At 42.0% G+C, this 22,219-nt stretch overlaps 1 protein-coding gene across 1 annotated transcript in view; it reads left to right on the plus strand.

Annotated features, from left to right (window-relative positions):
- Positions 1 to 13,439: 13,439 nt before the first annotated feature.
- The window catches only part of CMTM4 (CKLF like MARVEL transmembrane domain containing 4), a 45,991-nt gene continuing 37,211 nt past the window's right edge, over positions 13,440 to 22,219 (plus strand). Inside the window, exon 1 of the mRNA XM_067540099.1 lies at positions 13,440 to 13,767. Coding sequence (XP_067396200.1) covers positions 13,582 to 13,767 — 186 coding nt within the window. The 5' untranslated portion in view covers positions 13,440 to 13,581. The remainder of the gene's footprint in view (positions 13,768 to 22,219) is intronic.

The following is a 22,219-nucleotide window of genomic DNA, read 5'->3' on the forward strand; positions in this document are numbered from 1 at the left end:
TGTACCATGATGCATATGTCTCACATTTCCTGAATTTTGAGTGCTTGACTTCGCACCCTTAATATTCTTGTAATGCATTTTTTGTATGTAATGTTATTTATATTGCAATAGCACTCACAATCTTTCTTTCTTTGCACATAGGAAGAGACAATTGTTACCCAAATTGTTTGCAATCTAAAGTCCCAGTGCTAGGGAAAAAACATATAACTGGGTTCAAAAAATAATTAGATAAGTTCATGGAGGATAGGTCCATCAGTGGCTATTAGCCAAGATGGTCAGATGTATAACCTCATGCGTGGGGGATGATGTAAACTTCTGACTGCCAGAAACTGGGAGGTGAAGAGGTGTGGAACTCTCCAACTTGCCTTGTTCTGTACACACACCCTGACACTTTGGCACTGGCCACTCTCAGAATGGACCCTGGATCTGACTCAGTATGCCCATTCTTGGAAACATGCCTGTGGGCAATCCCATTAACTCAGTAAAATTACTTGTCAATATAAAGATATGCACTTGCATAAATGTTCACAGGAGCGTCACGAGATTGTAAACTCTTTGGGAAAGGGCTAGAACATACAAGCAAAGTATTGTGGGTGACTGACACTCTGTTAGATCCACAGCACCTCCAAAAGCAGAGACTTTTTAAAGTGGAATGAGGGGAAGTGATAGAAGGGGGTGAGTTAATAGAAGCAATGAAGAAGGAAATGAAAGGAAAACTAAGAACCGCTGAAGGGGATGATGGAGATGATCATGGAGGCAGGGAGAGTAGGGCAAGCACCACAGTGACCAAGGGAGGGAGACATACTAAGCAAGCAACCAGCTATTTACACATTTGAGGAACACTCCTGTGTATCAACAGTAAATCAGTAATTAGGAACCAGGACAAACCCTTTCTTCAAAGGAATAAATGACTATCGATAAAGGACTGCTATGTACTCACAACACACTTGAAACACACTCCACTTTTCTGATGATTGGCTGAGCGAGAAAGCAGGCTTCTCCTATGGCCACCCACATGCAGAAACAGAGACACGCAGAAAACATGACTGTTTTTTCTTTAAATGGAGATCAGCTTAATATTTGAGAAAGATGCCATATTGACAGCCCTGGAGACCAAAGGTCTCTAAAGAAAAGGTATAATCAGAACAAGCATCTCCTGCCACGTCCCTGTGTCCAGACCTAGAACTGGACCCACATCTAGGTCAATAGGATAGTTTAGTCTCCGTTCCCATCTGATTTTTATTGTCTCTGCTAAGGCTACCAACAGGAGTGTGAACTGTGATGGAGACACCAGTCTGCTAGGAAGTGGATTGGGACCACTGATTAAAAGTTCATGTAAGTCACCCTAAAGCAGGGGTACTCAGACCCCTTGGGGTATGCAGAGGTCTTCCAGGGGGCACATCAACTCATTTAGATATTTGCCTAGTTTTACAACAGGCTACATAAGAAGCACTAGCAAAGTCAGTACTAACTACAAATTCTTACAGACAGAATGAGAAAGTAAGCAATTTTTCAGTAATAGTGCACTGTGACACTTTTGTGTCTTTTTATGTCCGATTTTGTAAACAAGTAGTTTTTAAGTGAGGTGAAATGGGTACGCAAGACAAATCAGACTCCTGAAAGGGGTACAGTAATCTGGAAAGGTTGAGAACCACTGCCCTACAGCAATCTGATGACTATAACTTCTGGTTACCCCTGACCTGAGCTTGTTTTGAACCAGAAACCTAGACGTAAATGGTTCAATATCCCATTACCAGTTCCCTAGCATTACAATTTCAAAGTGTACTGATTATTAATTATAGATATTAAATATGCACAGCATGCAAGTCTTTTGTGAAAAAATATGCAGGGCAATATTGTGTCACCAGTTTTAAAGCACTGAACCCAATAGAGATCTCTGTTCAAAAAGCAGTAGTGTAGTAATGTTGAGTAATGATGTCATGCTGGACCAAGAAATTAACAGCCTAGTATGTGAAATAAAGAGGTCTGAGTCTGTGGCAGGATTGCAAACATTTCTAAGGTATGGCTACACTTAAAACTCTACAGCACCACTGCAGCTGCGCTACTGTGGTACATCAGAGTAGACACTACTTATGCCAATGGGTGGGATTTTCCCGTCAGTGTAGGTAATCCATGTGCCCCAGAAGGCAAGAGCTAGGTAGACGGAAGAATTCTTCTGTTGACCTAGCACTTCTACACCAGGGGCTAAACTGATATAGTTATGTCTCTCAAGGGTGTGGATTTTTCACACCCTTGAGAGGCATAGCTATAGAGATGTAAATTTCCAGTATAGACCTGACCTAAATTAGCAAAAACATACCAAGCCGCCTCAAGCCACCTTTGCACTCGAATGGCAATCAAATACAGCACACACACATTTGAAGGGGGTGCTGCCAACTTTCAACTACTATTTTCATTTTTAATTTGACTAGATTTCAGGTCCTACACCTGCCCTGGAATCTCTCAGCCAGCTTTGCTATTATTTTCCTAAACATTTATTTAAATGTTCTTCTCTTCCCTATTGCTGTGTGAAAGACTCACATAAACAGAAGAAATTACCATGCAGGAGAAACAGCCAAAAATTGTACAAAAATTGCTGTCAAATGTAGAAATTAAACACTTTAAAAAGGAGGATATATTTTTTCTCTTGTCTGTTTCAGTTATGGTAATCCTAGGTGTTATTTGTAACAACAGTAGATAAAATACATTCAGACAAAAGAATGACTTGGAAGTTAGCGGCAATCCCTATAAAAATAAACCAATATTTGCATTGCTCCATCTGAGCAGTGAATGAATTGGATTTGTTACATAACACCAAACAGTTATAAAACAGTTGCAGTCAATCATTTTCACTGGCCCCTTTTGTCTGTGGAAAGAAAGAATGTAGTAAATGAACTTCAGCCTTCTCCAAACCTGCTATGAGGCCTTTAAAACTCTGAAAGTTTATAAAACAGAGTTTACATAATTTTGTTTCCTCCCTTCAACTCCCCCTATCTTCTCCCCCCAAAAAAGCACATTTCTTCCAAAAGTGTGCCTGTAAGCTCTGGGTCTTGTGTTTTTGGCTAAGCAGTAGCAGCCATATTAGGAGAGAGAGCAGCCATAAGCTAAAATGTATTTCACATTCCTGAAATTACATCAAGACAATGTAATATTGGGCTGTTAAGAAGGTGCTACTGTCCTAGTCGTATCTACCACTACCAGGTAAAGAAACAGATCTTAAGATGTTAAAAAAAACCTTTGTTTGATAGTCTTTCTGGCAAGGAATCACTTAACAACAACACAAAATCTACACGTTTTACTATTTTGTCTTTATGGTACCTACTTCTCTATTGTTTATCTGAATGATTTCTGTCTGGTTCTTTGATTGTTTCTGTCTATTGCATAACTATGTGTACAATATTTAAATCAACTAAGCTGGTGGGATATGATTAAAATACTGTTTCCTAGTGGGCTAGGATTGATGCTTTGTAGTACTTTCAGTTAAAATTATTGGTTAAGGTATAGCTAAGCAGGACCCAAGTTTTAACTATATAAACCAAGGTCCAAAACTCCAGAACATAGCCCAAGATCAGAGCTGCCAGACCTCAAGACCCTGCCAACTCCGCTGGAGTGGAGTCCCCAGATGATCTAATCCTGATTGGTCACCAGGAGAAGTTTGTCTGCCTTATGGAGAGTGGTGAGCTCAGCATGTGTATTCTATTTTGGTAATTGTTAATAAATTGAGAATAAGGATATTACTGTGTAAGGCTCCTTCACTGGTAAAAGACCCCACAAGCACCCAGAAAATTACACCCAGAGCCCTACGAATTGGGAAAGGGTGACCCTGAGCCCTAGAGTGTGAATTGGGTAATTCCCCCAGAGCCTTATGGATTGGGATAAAGGTGGGGTTGCCCTAGTGTGCGGGTAACATGGCTGTATCCTATACACTTTGTCCATTCTCTCACTATAAAAATATTACACATCACATGGAGAGCATGAGGGCATCCACACTGCTTTCTGACCTCCTTTGTGCCTGTGTTTTCATGTGACCGTTCAAGGAAATCTGTACCCTTTTTCTCTGCCCAATGCTACATATTTTCCCAAGGTCAGAGGCCTGGTTGCCTTGAATAAACTAAGCATTGCAGCCTGTCCCAATCCACTTTTAGAAAGCTATTGAAGACACACATTTTTCCAACACACTTTATTGTGTTGAGCTTTTTCAGAGGAAACATCATGACCCAAGATCTTGTCTGCTCTTCAGCCCTATTAAAGGGCTCATGGTACGTTCCATGAAAGTAGGAATTTTTACCATAGTGTCTTTAAAGGAAATGGCAGTTCCCTTCACAGTTGTGCAGCTGTTCACCCTAGAGGTGGGGGCATTATGTGGCACTTTTTTTTTTTGAAGGAGGGGGGCAGCTAGATGAGATCAAAAGATGTCTTAGGAACTTCTTGATAGTTATTTGGATTTGTAAAGGATAAAAAGGCACCCGCAAAGCTCTGAAATCCCCTGCCATGACTTAAACACAATGGTGAGATTCATTGCTGTGCCTTAAACAGGTACAGCTCGCTACGTGCAGCCCAGAAGGAGAGGGGCCTGTGTTGGCTTGAAGCTACCTATGCATCTTTCTGAGCCATGGGAGTTGCAGAGGCCCCTAGCATAATTTAGACAGCTCTAGAGGGCTGGCTACATTACAGCAGCCTCCCCTGGCTGCCCTTTGGGCCAAAACACTGCCTGAAATCTCTGCCGTGCTGGTACTGCAGCCTTGTCCCCAGCATGCTCCATATGCCAGCGCTTGTGAGGGAGTCCTGGGAGGGCAACCGTTCTCCCTCAGGCCCTGCATTGGGGAACTCCTCCCCCAGCTGCCCAGAGGGATTTTAGGGCCCCTTTAGGCTGCTCTGGCCTGTTACTCAGTTCAGAGGGGCTGAAGCAGCGGTGAGGAGCTCAATCATACAAATTATACAGGTAGAGGTGTTATATCCGATACAGTGTAGAGTGTGGTGATGAATAGGATTGACTAGCTCTCCCTATTATTATTACAATGTATTATTCTTGAACTTGTTTGAAGATCCTGGGATTTATTCCTAAAATTAAATGTTTTTCTCTTTTGAGTAGAACACTGAAATTTTTGACCCATTGAGAATAGTTTTAGTGTGTGACTTTATGGCAACTCCACTGGGAATGTTTGTCATTGTCTTTCCTGATCTTTATACTCTAACATGAGTGCATTATAAAATAATGAAATCAATAAAATTGTCTAGAACAATGATTATTCTAAATGACCAATAGCATTTTCATACAGAGAACCAAACATCTCAGACCCTTTCCTTTCTTTGGGTGAGGAATCTAAAGCCAGATTCATATTTTGCAGCTGAGACCCTCACTTATTTATGCACATTATCTTATCATGTCTGCTTACAATGTGAATTTGTAAAAGGTGGGATGAACAAATTAGATGCAGTTTTCCTTTAAGGTCTATAGTTGACAGAACTTTCAAGCAGAAGTTGAATGCAAGCTCTGATGAGACTATCTGGCCAAAGAGCCTCAGTCAGACACAGGTGAATGGTGTCTGTTATTTTACATAGTAAGCTCTTCAGTACATTTCCAGGGTAAGTTAGGCAGACCTGCAGGTCTCAGAAAAGACCACTTAATTCTTAACAATGTCTCAGCAGTTCAAGGATCCTCACTGGAAGATGCCCCTTCTTTTCCACATGCTGTCTTGCACAATACTTACTTTCCCTTGCCCTTGTCAGCCTGGCCTTTTAGCTGAGGAGAACTAGACTCAGTTCTCTGCAAGGTCCATCAGTGCTGCTCTTGGTTGACCAGAGGGATCAGCACTGAGTGACACACAGTGCTACCTCATCCCGGTGTTCTGTGTGTGGTTTCCGCAACCCTAACAAAGTGACACTGAGCTAGATCCTCGAGCTGCGCCTTTGGCCTGCTAGTTAATCCTGGATTGCTACACCAGTCCAACCACGGTCCAGCTCTGCTTCCACTGAAGCCAAAACTTTCAGTGAGAGCAAGATGGGGTCTTTTGTCCTTACCACGTACTGTATTAATCTCTAAATCTGATTTAACAAAAAAATTATACTGGCTCCCATGCTGGCCAGGGCTAGAGAATTACACATGCACACAAACTGGCAAGCTACGCACCTGCATAGTGTGAAAAATGATTGGATGTTTTGCCTGAATTAAAGAAATTAAAATACACTGGCAGTCCCAAATGAAATTCCTTTATTGGCATTTAGTGCATGTTTTTGAACTTGAGAAGTGAGAGGGATTTGGAATTTTTTAAAGTGGGGATATCAAAAGAAAACATTTCTCTCTGGTGCCAGAGTGAAACACTAATCACTGCTCAGCTCTCTTGGAATTTGGCAGCATACCAGTGCTCCTTCCCTTCAGTAGGTCATGTGGAAATACTAGCATGTTTTCTTAAAGAAACTCTCAGTTCTTTTCAAGTTCTTACACGGATGCTACTTTCCTGTTGGAATTGGGGTCTAACTGCTTCAGAAATCAAACTGCATTTTCCCTGAAATAAGCAGTATTCACATCTACTGCATTTTATATGTAATCATTACAATATTTCAAATGCATTAACACCAAAAAATACAACTTTTAAACTCAGTTTTTTAGGTTGACATTTGTATTTAATTACAACTGAATCAACTATTTTAACTTCGAAAATGTTAAAACCATACTCAATATATTATTGTGAAGTTCAATATATTTTAATGTTTGCTTCATTTTTATATGGGTTTCTATTACTCTGAAATTGTCCACACGTTTACAAAGGCTGTAGATCTTACATATGGACAGCTGGTACACATGCGCTATTTTGTTTCGTTATAAGGGTAAGTGACATATGGTTATGGCTTCTCTTCCCCCTGGCTCCTTTTGTGCCTGGATCATTGATTGGCTTTTACCTATAGCCATGGTACTGGAGATACTTTCTGATAGGTAACAGTTAATCCTGTCAAAGGTTGGATTAACTATTCTGTGCTAATGTGAATCTTTGACCAGGGTGAGTGCCTGATCTCAGCATTCCCCTGTTTATAATTTGTATTCTCCTAGAATACCTGCCCTTCGGTTTTTCAGAGTTTCATCCATTGGTTGTAGCTTCCATGCATAGAATTCCACCCCTCTCCTTCCCCGCACCCACGATCTTTGTTTCTTACTGAGGTACTGTTAAATTCCAGCTGGGTATGAAATTATTCTGGAAAGATGCAGTGGTTTTATTATTTATTTAGTATTTGTATTGTGGTAGTGCCTACAAGCTCCAGTCATAAATCAAAGTCTCATTGTGCTAGCTCCTTTATGTACATGACACACACACACACTCTGAAACCTGTCTCTGCCCCAAAGAGATCACAGTCTTATTTTAGAAAGTTATTTTAATGCAACATAATCTGCTTTGGATGACTGCAATTAACTTTACCCTGGATCAATATCTGAAATACATGTATTTTCCTTCAAACACTATATAGCAAAATCTATAAAGGCGCTGCCTCTGTGTCAGGCAAGGATTTCTTTATTAAATGTTGGCAGAAACCACAAAAGACTTTGCCAAGTTGGTCCAAGGAAGCCAGCCCACCCACCATTCCCTGAGAATGCCAGCATGGCTCAGTATTGACTCCATGCCCTCTATAGCAATCCCGGAAGCACACTGTACTGATCTTGGTGCCAGGAAGGGTTTGGTGGCAGGAGCTGTGTATGCTGTGCATGATGGTTAGAATGACACTATCAGCATAGTTTGTTAGGAAACATTCCTCACCATTGTTAGTAATAACCGGAGATTAGCAGAATGGAAGGAATATTAACAATGCTTTCTTCTCCCCATGTTTACTCACTTTTGATAATAAATAATACTGGGCACTTCAATGCTTTCATCCACAGTTCTCACCATGCTCTATAAATATGAAGTTAGACTCCTCATCCCCTGTTCCCCATTTTACAAAGTGAGAAGTGAGGTATGGAGGAATTAAGAGACTAGCCTGAGGCCACGCAGGAGGGCGGTGGCCTCCCACTTGTTTCACTCATGTTCCCCAACAGCAGCAGGCGGTGGGTTCTCCTGCAGCACGCAGTTATGCTCTGGACTGAACGGCAAGGGATAATTGACAAAAATGTGAATGGATTTTGTAAATGTTTTTCTTTAAACCATTTTGTTCATGGTAATTTTGTAAAAATCCCGCCTCACCCCCTCCTTAACAAATTATAAATGTGGTGTTGACAATGTCCCTTTGAGTTGCGAAAGGAGCAGCTATGAAACTTACTTTACGTTAAACAGAATCCAGAATGAAGCTACCGTGCATTTAGCTCTGATGTTTTCTGCAAGCAAAGGAAGCTTTGGGAGATATTCTTGGATGTCCCTGTGGACTCCTAGAAATATTGAAATTAGAGATGGAAAAAATCTATTAGTCCATCATGGGCAGCCCCTGCCAGTTCAGGATTTTAGCCCATCCTACATTTATACTAGTACATTGACATGCATGTCCCAAGCAAAGTGGATACCACTATTTCCCTTGGGCGACAATTCTATGATCTAACAGTTTTGTAGGACAGCTCCGTGTTTATGCCTGCGGTCCTGTTGCTCCCTGGTTTATCCAGCATCTTGGAGGAGATAGAAATGCTGTTTTTCAAGTCACTTCCAGCACCACCGCAGGGTGCAGAGGAGCCATATGGCAGCCCCCACTGGCCTGTCAACATCAGCCTCTTCCTCACATTGCTACCCCTGCAGTGACAGAGGGTAAGGGGTGAAGAGTAAGACAGAGAAATGTCCCTTGCCTTCAGGGGTGCCCCGCCTACGTGCTCTCTCCATCTTTCTCATTCTATCCCTGTGGGTCCTGCCTCTTGGAGCCTTGTAAGGTGTGACAAAAGGGGAGAAGAAAATTCTGGGAAAGTAGTTGAGGGGATGGTGAAGAGAATCCCATGGGAGTGATGGAAAGATGATGAAGGGAACTGCAGGGGAATCCAAAGGGAGGGGGGAGGGAGAATCACAAGAGTGGATAGTGGAGGGAAAATCCTAGGCGGGGCGGGGGGAAGGAAGGGGGAGGGAAACAAAGTGGCAAACAAGGAAATGCTAAGTATGGAAATCCCAGGGAGTCAGGGGAAGAAGACAGTTGACGGATGGTGGTGGAGGAAGAGAGTCCTGCAAAAGGTGAAAGCTTAGAAGGACTAATAAATATGAGAGAATACACTGAAGAGAAATGTGAATTAGAAAAAATGGTGAGAAGACAGAGAACGAGTTAGAGATGGGAAGGGAGAGTAGAAAGGGCCAAAAAGCTAGAAGAGACAACTTCTAGGATAATTTTATTTTAAGTTCTCTATTTGCTTATTGTTCCTTTGAAGACACTGGGGAAAATAGACTATTTTGAGTAATAATATTAACATTGCTAGTTGTCTACTCTGCTTACTCTGTGGTATATTAGTGCTGTTTCTTCATTTTTACCTACTTTATTATTAATTATGGCTATTTTGTTGTCTTATTTCCTCCCCATGTTCATATTTCTGTAGTGGACCCTGAGTGAGTTGTTGGAGGATCATTGCCTCTTTTCTTAACAAATACTCTCGTTTCCCCTCCTCTGCATGGGATGGATACCTAAGTGACAGTTTGCCTGCTTTCTTGAGAAAAAGACTTCTATGGATCACACGCCCTGTGTAGGCACATTTGTCTCCTTTTGCAAAAAAAAAACCCCAACTTTGCTATACAGGTGTTAAAACTGAATATGGGGAATCAGAAGGGGGACTGCCCAGACTTCTCTAGATACTGCTGAAACATCATTCACTGCCAATGAAGACACAAATCTCTGGATGATAAAGATAGTTCAGAAGAGCAAATATTTGCTTTTGGAATACACTTGATGGTATCAATTACAAATATATATTTTAAAAAGGAGAGGTTGACCTTGTAAGGATTTTAACCCCTCCACCTTTGAAGTCTCAGTTCAGTCACTGTGACAGTACTATCAATATGCACATTCTCTCTGAATGTATATGTAAGATTTTAGAAAATGGCTGCAGCTGCATTTAATATACATTTTTGGCAGATTATGTTGCACATATCTCCTTGGTTGTGATGACAGCATTTTTGTGTAAATTACAGAAAAAATGGAATGTGTCTCTGAGTGTTATCCCTCCTAAGCCTGTACAAAGACAGTGATTTTGTGGCTGTGGAATCTACTCTTTGCACTAGATTTTCCTATTTAAAATTGTACTTAAAAATATTTCTAGCCCTCATAGAAGATATAGCTGAAAGTGTTCAAAGTACAAATTAATGTAGTGGAATCTTCTTGAGTTTAGAGACATTCTGAAACTGTAGTTCTAGAGGTGTAAACTGCTGTATATGTCTCAACTGATCAACTTTGAAACCTAAAGAAAATTTTGAAAATCTCAACCTTGTTAACTATTTCACTGCTGATCAGCAGTAAAATATCCAAAGAATTGTTTATCCCACACAACTTAATTGCCTTGGATCCTTCACTGCATGCCAAATGGTTGTAATCACCAACTGAGATTTATGGCAGTGTTATGTGTTGTCAAACAAAAGATTATAGCAAAATGAAAATTTAAAGTGTGGAGGGGACAGCACAAAATAAATTGAATGTAATAACAAAATAACACAAGGGCTACTATGCTGACTTCATACATTTGGATGAATTTAATTTTTGGATTTAATACATATATAATTAAATTGAAGTTTGAAATCTTTAGAGAAGATTAAGGGTGAGATTTTCAAAAACTGCCTAAGGGAGTGAAGTACTTGGGCCCAGATTTTCCTCTGTATCTGACCCTCAGTTCCCATTGACTTTGTTTTTCACTTGTTGGGGAAAATCCCACCCTAAATCTTTAATCTTTTTAATTTAAATGAAGTTATTGTAGAATTGCCAATTTGCTGTGCCAGACTATTGCAGAATTCAAGTTTAGTTTGTCACAGAGTAGAGGAGGCTGGAAAACAGAAAAAACATTGTGAGATCTTTTCCTATTTTTTATCTTCCTTTCATTCTGATTTGTTTTCTGACCTACTGTACTGCAGAGGAGATGGCATCTTGGTTATACTGCCATCTACCACCATAAATAGTTCCTCTTTTTCCTTCTTGTTTACCCTTCTCAAATACTTGCAAACTGGGATCTCATAATCTTCCCCCTTCACCTCTTAGATAAGACAACGACTAAGGTCAAAACGCACAACTACCTGCTTGGAAAACTTTCCGGAACGAGGTGGGTCGCCAAGGCCCAAACATTACACACTTCAGCCTTGGGACTCTTATTCAGCAGTGGAGTACTGGGCTCCAGTATGGGCTTGCTCCTCTCACACAAAGATGATGGACGTACAACTTAATTTCATCAATGCTATTATTTCAGGCACACTTAAATCTACTCCTCTACCATGGTTACCGCTTCTCTGCAATATTACTCCTCCCAGAGGAAAGCATAGCAAAGTCTGTGACGAAACTACATGTAATGCCACATTTATCGTTGATTAAAAAACTTGTTTAATCCATCACATGGTCATCTGCCCTCACACCGCCCCCATTGTGGGTAAGTTTACTGAGTGAGGGATTTATGGCAGGCTTCATGGTCTGCAAAGAAAGAGACAAATAATTATCTTATATCCGACCCCACTCAATGGCAACCCGAGTTTGATTTACCGTGAAGGCAATGGAGCCTTCTGAACCAGTTTCGTACCGGACATGGAATATGTGCTACAGTGGAATTTCAGTGGCATTTTAGAGACAGCTCACTATGTTAGTGTGGCCAGCCACAAACTATGACACATACTGCTGAGGACTGCAACTTCCTGGAGGTCCTTGTGCATTGCACATAGGTGATAAGAACGCTGTGGCTTGGCTTGTGCGGATTGCATATGCCAAGTAATAATAATAAAAACCACTTAGTAAAATAGGATTTGACTAAACTAACAATTATTTGAGGCTCCAATCCTGCACTGAACACTGTGTGAGTCCCATTCACTTCACTGGGGCGCTCACACAGCTCTCCTTGCAGGATTAGGGTCTTAATCTCTATAAATGAGTCCTTCCAGCTTCCTAATAATTCCTGTTGCTCTTCTTTGTACTCTATACTCCCGTTATGTGACCCCTGCACATACAATCTGTGACCCATTATTGCTTTGTGGTTTTGTTTTAAATATTAACTTCACATCACTTTATAAAACCATGATTTGCAGTCTGCTATCCTAAAGAGAGGAAAGCGGGCCTGCTGTGGTGCTTGCTGCAGGACGAAGTGGGAGTCAGGGAGCCGAGTTCTTTGCCCAGCTTTGCCACATGCCTCCTATTTGACCTTGGACAAGCCACAAAGTCACTTGCCCGTCCTATGTCTTGGTTGCCTCATTTGCAGAAGTGGGATCATCTCACCTGTTACTCTCACAGAGACATCGAGGCCAAAGTCCCTTATGTGTGCGAAGTGCTTTGAGGTATTTGGTGGGAAGCACTAATGAAGGGCAGGAGACTGCCTTCACCCCAGGGTCTGCTTCTGCCTCCTAGGTTTCTCTCCTTCCCGGCCATACCTGTGGCAGGACTCGCTCTTCCCCAAAGGTATCAACGTGAACTATTCCCAACCACGCTTGTTTTGCCCCTTCCTATCTTCCTGCTTCTCCCGGGATGGGCAGGACTCCCCCAAGACATGTGCCCAGGGGTGCCCCTGGGGCACTGGAAATTATCCAGCCCATTTGCTGGCGGGAGGGAATCACCCAGGCAAGGATCCGTCAGCGCTGCCCTTGCGGGGGATCCCCAAGGCTGGTGCCTGCACCAAGCTCTGTCTCTGGGGAGGGGGCGGCCTGTGCTCAGGCTATGGGCGAGGGGAGCGGGCTGTTCCCCGGGCCGGGGCGGCCATCCCCGGCCCGTTATCGGCGGACGGGGCTGTTCCTCAGAGCGGAGCCCGCGGACCCGACCCGTTTTCTGGGGAGGGGGGTGGGGGTGGCCCAGGCTCACCGCGCTGCGGGCCGCGCAGGTAACCGCTCCGCTCCCACTCCGGGCAGGCGCCTCCTGGCCCCGGCCGCACCCCCCGGCCGGCGCGCCTCGGGGCGGGCTCTCTCCCCGCCCTTTCCGCTGGGCGGCCGGCAGGGGGAGGAGGAGCAGGCGGCGGTAGCAGCAGCAGCTCAGCAACCGCCGCCACCGTCTCTCCGCTCCCGGCCTGAGCTGAGCTGCCCCGGCGTAGGACAACAAGGGAAGCCGCAGGGCAGCTGCGCCAGGCCGGCCTAGAGGGAGCGCCGGGCTCCCCCCCCCCTCACCCCGGCACTAGCGGGGAGGCGGCTCCCGCTCTCCCACCCTGGGCTTGGGGAGCAGCGGCGCCCGGGGGGCGGGGAGCTGAACGCCCTCCCCGGGGACTGCGGTGCCAGAGGCGGGCAGGGCGGGGGGATCGCCCGGGGTCGGGGCGTCCCTTGGCGGGGCTAGGGCGCTGGCGGAGCGGGGCCGGGCGCCGCACCATGCTGTCCCCGCTCTCTCTGCGCCCGCTCCCGGCGCCCCGGGCTGCCATGCCGCCGGCGCTCCGCTAGGCGCTCCCGGCTCCAGCGGCGGCTCTGCACCCGGCGGGCGGGGATCGCCGCGCCTCCTCCAGAGCGCTCGGCCGGCGGCGGCGGCGGCACCGGCACCATGAGGAACGGCGAGGAGCTGGAAGGCTTCGATGGCGAGGCGTCCAGCACCTCCATGATCTCCGGGGCCAGCAGCCCCTACCAGCCCACCACCGAGCCCGTCAGCCAGCGCCATGGGCTGGGCGGCCTCCGCTGCGATCTGGACTATCTGCGGGGCGCCTTCGGCAGGATCAAGCTCAGCGAGGTGGTAGGTACAGCGCCCGGTACTGGGACTGGGGGGCAAGGGCGGCCCCCCCCCTCCGCCCGCGCCCCTCCGCCCAGGGACGCGGCATCGCCTCCCGCCTCCGCTCCCCATTCCCTCCTGTGCGCCTCGGTCAGCCCGTGAGGAGAGCCCTGCTATCCGGGTCCTCTGCCTGGCGCCGGGGCATTGTTTCTTCCCCCCACTGCCTCGGCGCCTTGATCCAGTGTGTGGGCCGGGGGGAGGATGGTGCATGGGGTGGGGGGGACGAGAGCGGCCCGTTCCTTGCCTCCTTCCCGGCCCGGCCCCGGGCTTCCTCCGGTCCGGGTGAGACTCGCGGTAGCTGGAGGCGAGCTCTGCTGCCTTCATTCTTCAGGTGAGACTGTGACCTTCGTTCCTGCCCTTCCGCCTGCACGGCCCTGCTGATAACTAAGCACTAGCACTGCCTAAATTGCTGCTGTGGGGTGTTTTAAATCACATCGGGGGGTGAGGGGGGTCGGTAATACATTTTGTCTCCCCCCCTTTCTTTGTGTGGGTTAGTTTAAGTTTTGCTAATGGTTACTTGATGGTCTTAGTTTTGAGAGAGACCTGGGGGTTTTGATCTTTTGATATATAAGGCAGCAGCAGGTGAGGGCCAAGTTTGAGTCCCTCTTCAGCCTCCCATGGATTCATCATCTGGTAACAATTCGCCCATTGTTTCAGAGTAGCTGAATCAAAGGTGTGTATGAGAGGATGGTTTTGATATTTTGTAGGTGTATGCACCAACCCCAGACTGGCTTGGGTTGGCGACTGTCTGTACATGTGCTACTCAGCTATCAGTGTTCTTTTGGTTGTAAAGATGTATAAACACACAGGTGACATACTACTTTGCATGTTAGAGCTCTATTGGGTAGATGGGGACCCTAAGAAGAGTGGAAGTGATATTAACTCTGTTATTCTTTGCGTATTAGAAAGTCTTACTAAAAATGTGTTTAGGCCACAAACTCCATTTTACAAACATTTCATGTTTTCCTAAATACTACTCAATCTTACTTGTTCACTTTCCTAAATTGCTGTAGGGTGGATTCAGCATAAAATAAATTGTGTACAAATTTGTCACCAGCCAATATGGAGCATTTGATATTGTTGCAAGTGTTTGTCCAATTTATGAAGGTGATCGGATAACCAAAGCTTTTTAATTTAAGAAGAATATTATTTTTTATTTAAGTGTGACTGAAGAGAAGTAGGATTTGTACACCTGGATACCTGTACAGTTCCAGTGTGTCTTGTTTGTTGATTATTGAAGGAGTAACTAGTTGTGCAGCTGATTGTCTAAGGTCCAAATTTTGCTCTGTTATATGGATCCTACTCCTACTGACTTAAGGCAGTACTACAACTTGAATTCTAGTCAGCTCCAGAAATGAATGTAAGTAGTTTTAAGTCCTACATTTGCTCTTGAATCCCACTGCTAATTTGTGTTTTGATTTGCAGGAAGACATGGGGACTAATCATTGTGCTAGAGATTGTATAGACATACAGTAAAAAGATAGAGTGGACGATGTAGAGCCTCAATCCCACACAGACTCTGTGTGTAAAGTTAGCACATATGTGAGTAGTTCCCTTGACTTTAGTTTGACTACTTGCAGCATATAAAGTAAAGCATGTGCCTGCATCTCTGCAGGATTGGGACCTTAATTCTGGCAAGATGCAATAGGTACAGGAAACAAACAGGAGAAGAAAGGGAGGAGGATAAAGTAACCATAAATCAAATAAATTGTACCAATCAGAAGTCCTAATTCTTGTAGTTTTTAACTTTTTTTGTTCTTGTTTGTTTGTGGAAGACTTGCACAAACAGGATACTAATGAAAGGTTGCAAACATACAGGTGAGTAAGTTCATTCACAGGAGCAGTCCCAATGGGCACTGCTTGCCTGAATACACGTTATTCACATCTGAGCTTGCAAGTTCAGGCCCTAACTGGCTGAAGTGGTGTCAAATGCACAAAGAAAACAAATGGAAGAAATAGAAAAATATTTTTCTAATTTCTTTCAGCTAATAAACTTAATGTATTTACAGTTGTATGTAACAATTAAACATTTTTGAACAGAAGTGTGATTAAGATGATAGTGTCCCTTTTGAGCACCAAGGCAGCACAGTATTATATTGTGGTTTTCTTGATGATTTGCAACTTTTTGTGTGTGTGCGCGCCAGGGATGCTAGTGTTTGTCTTTTCCATCTGCTTGACTTTATTAGCAGGATTTGCTTTGGCAGCTCTGTTTCAGATCATTGCAAATTTAAATTTAAATTTTTTCCTATCTTCCTGGAGCTGCTACTTAGTAATTTAGAAATTGCTTTTCCAGTTTCTTGCTACGGTATGAGCAATGCATCAGGGAAGAGATCTGTTTGAAGTTTTTTTTCCTTCTTTCTCTGTTATCTCTCTCTCTCTCTCAGAGAGGAAGCACGTTGGCTGCTACTTGTGGAATTTGGAGTCCATACTGTCAGATTATTGGCAGGAGGTTCAGAAATTATAGCGTGCACATAAAATATTAAACATCAATAAAGCAGAAAGCTTGTATTTTCAGGCTTGATTTAAAATATATTCAGGGTATTTTTTCTTCAACGTCAGGCAGGTGTTAATTTTTCAGATCAAAAATCCTACAAATTGGTGACAAAATCGATATTTGAATAAAATAGAACAGTTATTATATTGTCAGTCTCCCTCTTCACCTTTCACCTTTCCCTCAAATACATCATGTTCTATAGTGTTCATCACTATAGATGAACACTGTAGTGTTTACCATCACGTTCAGGCTCCACGACCTGTAAACACTGAAAGGCATGCTTAGCTTTACCACGGTGAGTAGTCTCATTAGAATTAATGGGACCAGTGATGTGTTTGCAGGGTTGGGGCCTAAGAAACTGTCATTAGTGTGCAATATCTACCTGTTTTGAATTGTTGGTTCCAGAAGTGCTGGGGGTGGTGTTTTCTAATGTGTTTAAATAATCTGCTATAGGGCTTGTTGTTTCTCTGGTCTACTATTTGCTCTTCCTGCAGTTACAGCAATAGACTTTTTTTGGCAAGTCATATTAAATATTTGAAATTTAAATGAAGATTTGCAGACTATAAATAGGTTTCTAAATTCTGATTTTGTTTCAAAGAGCAAGCCTCAAAAGCATAATCAGCATTCATAAAAAAACTTAAAAAAAATCCTACTAGGAAAGAAATAGGAAGAACAACACATTGTACGTAAGTTACAAATATAGGAGGTTTCTTATCTGTTTTGCAAATATTTTGCTACATTTAGTCCATTGTTGAGGAAAAGGTGTGTGTGTGGACCAACCTTAGTGGAACCAAGAAAATGTTTTGTGTGTTTTTGATAAATGTAGTTTTGTATTTGTCATATACAGTGGGCCAGAATTTACTAAGACGTGTAAACATTGCTGACATTGGTCTGAATCATATTGACACTTTAGCTTGGCCTGGCATATTTGACTTCTGGATATTTTAAAATAAAAGAGAATTTATCTAATTTGTATTAGTAATTAGGAGACCCAGAGCAAGCATCTGAATTTTGCAAAATGTCAGGTAAGCAAGCAAACTGTTTCGGAAAGGAGGTGGCAGGGAGGGGAAGAGCAAAGATCATGCATTCCAGAATGTAGTTCAATCACTTACTTGACAAGTGTATTGTGTTAATTATTATAATGTTTAACAGTATACAATCAGTGTTCTGTAGTAGTTTGTAAATGTAACAGGCCACACTACAGCACTCTAAGGGTATGTCTTCACTGACGGTGGCAAATACGCTACCGTGAGATTGATCTCTCCGGACTGATTGAGTGATCAGTGAAGACCCGCTCAGTTGATCTGAAGTCAATGTGTTAAAACCATCCCCTCAAGTGGCTTAGCGCTGCGTCGACAGGAACACATTTCCCATCCGCGCAGCACAGTGAAGATGCCACATAGAAGAGGAGTTATGAAGTCGACGGGAGTTATGCAAGCTACTCTGCATAGCTTGCGTAATTCCTGTCGATTGCCGCCAAATTTCCAGGTAAGTGTAGTCTGGGCCTAAGTCTTTGAGAAGTGGGACGAGACTCTCATTTCTTGTGTGTGCAAGTAGGAGTATGTGCAAATACAAACTGCTACAAGAAGGATTAAAGCAGTGTGTTTAATGTATATATTGTAAGCCAAATTCTTTTATTTATTTATTTATTTTATTTATTTATTTTACTGATTATTGATTGATTTTATTGATATCTGATAGATAGAGAGGGAATGAAGAAAAAGGCAGGTGCTGAGTTTTACAGTGCCTTGACATGGAGGGAGGATGAAGAGTTTAAACTTGAAGTAAAAGGCAAGGAGAAGCCAGTCTAACTCTATGTGATTATAACATGTTTTCCCTTCTGCAAAATTAAAATTCAGAAGAAAAAATCTCCTTGGTGACTTTTCAGTGGAATACTTCCTTTTCAGACTTGAGATCTCATGCAGTCATTCTTGGGGACTATCGCAGAAGTGTTTCTTTAGTGGTTATTTTTCAGTGTTTTCTCTGGTCTGCTCGTACATTTCTCAAGCTGTTGGGGATCTCCACTTTCCCTGGAGACTATTTCACCATTGAACGGACCTTACAATTAAGATATTTTTCCTAATATGCAACCTAAAGTTCTCTTTCCATATTTCATCCAAATACTTGGTATGTTTGCACTATGGAGACTACATCAACTTAGCTATGTTGGTGTAGTTATGTCAGTGTAACTCTGTAGTGTAAATGCTGCCTACATCAACAGAAGGGTTTTCCCCTTGGTGTAGGAACACCATCTCTTTGAAAGATGAAAGCTACGTTGGCAGAAGCATTCTTCTGTCAACTTAACCACATCTATGCTGGGGGTTAGGTTGGTATAGTTGTGTCAGTTGGGTTGTGATTTTACTGCAGTGTTGGAACTGAATGTGGCCACCAGAGTAGGATTCTGTCTTTCTTGTGACTTCATATCTGTGAATTTTTATTGACATATTGAGAACCTGAATCCTCCTCATACACTATCATATAATCTTGTGGTATCCCCTGAATATGTTTACCATTTACTAGAGCTAATTGCTAGCTGAGAAATCAGTAATTAAACTCTGGAGAAAAATGACTTTCATTTCTAAACAAAAGACAGGCTGGTCAGTAATTCACACCCTGTTGCAGTGAGAGCTCCCTTCTCTTCTGGTGGATTTAAATTGTTTTTCTTTCTCTGATTTCGCTTTCCTTCTGTGTTTTCCCTTGTACTAACTTTTAATTCCCTTCCATTCGTCATGCATTTATCTGCATTATTATCTCTTCCTGACTGCATTCTGTCCCTTCAAGGGTCTTATTGCTGACAATATATTTAAGCATGCTTTTCTAATAGGCACTTCCCGCACCCTACCTTACACAGAGCCTTCTGATTCCATCATTCTGTTCCTTCTGAAGGTCCTTAACTGAACCTTCTGATTACAGTGTTCCATATTTGCTCCTGTTAAATCTACTTTATCTTAACCATTCTGTTGGCTGTTCAACGTCAGAGAGATTTGTTCCATGTGTTACCATCATTACCTATGCAGCCCAAGGTTATTTAGAAAGGAAACAAATAAGAGGGGACATGATAAAAATAAATAAAATAATGAATGATATAGAGAAGATAAACCGGTATCTTCTGTTCTCCCTGGCTCATAACACAAGAACAAGGGAAAATTCAATTGAACTAAACATTGGAAAATTCAAACCTGATAAAAGCAAATACTTTTTCACACCAACATGTAATTAGACTGTGGAACTCATTGCCACAGAAAACCATTGAGGACAAGAAACTAGCAATATTCAAAAAGGGATTGGACACTATATGGAGATCAAGAGTGTCCAGAGTTGTCATAATTATAACAAAAATGTTGGAAGGGATATTAAACCGCATGCATCAGGGTTTAAATCAGTCTCTAATTATTAACAATCAGAATGAGGACTAGTGTGGGGGAAGATTATCTCACATCTGCCTACTGTGGAGTTCTTACACCTACCTCTGGAGCATCTGGTTCAACTAATATCAGAGATGTGATACTGGGTTAGTTGGACCTTGGAGTTGGCAATTCTTGTGTTCCTACTTTATTTTTTGCTTATAATTTTAAATATTATAATTTGATGTGACTTTCAGTTTTCATAAACATTAGCTTTTGTTGTGTAGGATATAGGAAACTTTTTACTCTATTTAGACTGTAAGCAGGGACAATGTCATCTTACCTGTACGATGCCTAGTAGAGTTTTGGTACTGTAAAAATAGGAATGGTCGTTGAAGGTAGTAATGAAGAAGCATGAAGATTGTTATTACTTTTTTCCATATTAATGTAATATCATTAATTACCAATAGATTTTTTTGTACATAAATATGGTGGTAACTCTAAAGGAGTAGGCTGTACTGTCTCGGTGCTTGCCTGATGAAAGTAGCTACCATATTTGTTGAATAGTAATGTAATTATTAATCTTATTCTTTGTTGATACTTTAAAAGAATACCCAAGTGCCTCTTGGGGCTCAGTAATCACTATACCATGATTCCATAGACCTGATGTTTTGTTGTCTAGTACAGGGTATGCTCATCACCTATCCTAAATATTGGTTGTATTGTGACATCAGTCTTATAAGTGGTCCCTTTGAGGTGAGATTTCAGTAATCTTTTTCTAACAGATAAAATATCTCTGTTGTAAACACATTTAGTAATTCTACTGGGATAAATCACATCTCTTTAATTTCTTTGAAATTCTTTTCACAATTTCCTCTTGGGGGAAAAGATCTGTCTTTAAGATTTTGAGTTCGGTTAAACATGCAGTAAGATTTTTATGTTTATATATAGCATAGAAGATAATTAAAGAAGAGGAATGACAAAATAACAGTCTTTACCAATTTTTTTGAAAGCTCCTGCTCACAGCTAGAAAAAAGAATCTTTTGGAGAGTGTTGATGGCTGCGTGCAGAAGAGTGAATGATTCCTTCAGGTTTGACGGACATTCTTGCCACCTAGCAACAATACAGAATAAATAATGCCAGCTTTGGCTGCTAAATATTCTCTCTCTCTGACCTTTGGAATATGGTGATATTTTCATGATGAGCTCTAACCTCCATATTAAATATCTGTCTAAGTTAACTGATAATTTTAAGTCCTGCATCTCTGAAGAAATTATCTTCTTTGGCTGAGGTTGTTATAACATATATTCTGTTTTTGTAGATTTATTAGATTTACTGCTAGGATATTAGCATAGTGAAGAGTGTGGCTAAAGTGTGATTGTATTCTGAAAAGTTACTCTCTTGGTTCCCTTGCAAGCTTTCTGGTGGAGAACTTCTTTTTTCTGTTGTTGAGCCTTCTTAGTGACTTAATTCTATTTTGAGATCCGTCTCTATAAGGAAAAGGACTAGAGATTTATTGTAGGTTTCATGTTTTTTTTCTCTTCACCCCTTCCCCCGCCAAAACAGCAAGTTGAATGGAACAAGTCTACTCTTATGTCATAGTTGTGTCCAGTTCACTTCAAGTTTTCTTTTAAAAAAATCTAGCTTAGTCTTAGTGTTATTGACCAAAATTATTAGTTAAGATCTGTGTGTGGATTTTATTTGTGGAGTTAAAATTGAACACACAGTGGAAGTTCAGCTATAAACTGTAACTCTGGAGCTGTTGCTGGTCATGCCATAATAGCAGCCATTGCTATTAAATTATAACTGGGCAGAGGGATTGTACTTTTGTTTTTTGATATTCTGATAATCAGATGACTCACTTTTGAGTTTTTTCATATGGAAAGTGCAGTCAGTTGCTTCTAATGCAGCAATCTCCACCAATGGGTGGAGGTTGTTATTTCTGGTACTAATGCAGTGCATTAGAAAGGGTTTAATGTTTACTCTTGTTAATGATAAAGAAGCATCTGGATGGACAAACTAGGTATATTTTCTGGTAGCTGATGATACTGGATGTGCCTAAAAACCATGAATTACTATTACTCTGAAGTGATGATTGCTGTACTGGAAGAGCTGTAATCTCTCTGGCAGCTACTCTATTCCATTTTACATAAAAGTAGTGCTAAAAGATTCTGAAGAAGAACGTAGAAACCATGTGTTTTAAAAGCCTTCTAGTTTCAATTGCCAATTTATAGGTTTCCCTTATTTCTGTTTATCATCTTATGTTAAGAATTCTTTATTTAGAACTAGCAAATACCCATAAAGTGAGCTCCAAAGTCTAGCTCTAATATTTTTAATGGAATAGTACTAAGGCTGAAATATGGTTTCAGGTAGAAAGTAACCAATAAAATGTTTTAAAAAAAAAAATCAATCATCATATGCAACTTAAACTTAAAAATATAAACTGGAGTACCAAACATTTAACTTATGGATGCTAATTTCACTTACTGTTGAATGAAGCTGCCTGTAAGAGAACAGGATGCAGAGAAATAATTCTGCACAAACAAGGACTTGGAAAAGAGGCAAAGTGTGATAAAAT

The sequence above is a fragment of the Emydura macquarii genome, unplaced genomic scaffold, assembly GCF_026122565.2.
Source record: "Emydura macquarii macquarii isolate MOO-44397 ecotype Brisbane River unplaced genomic scaffold, CSIRO-AGI_Emac_v2 contig_561, whole genome shotgun sequence".
NCBI classification, from domain to species: domain Eukaryota; kingdom Metazoa; phylum Chordata; order Testudines; family Chelidae; genus Emydura; species Emydura macquarii.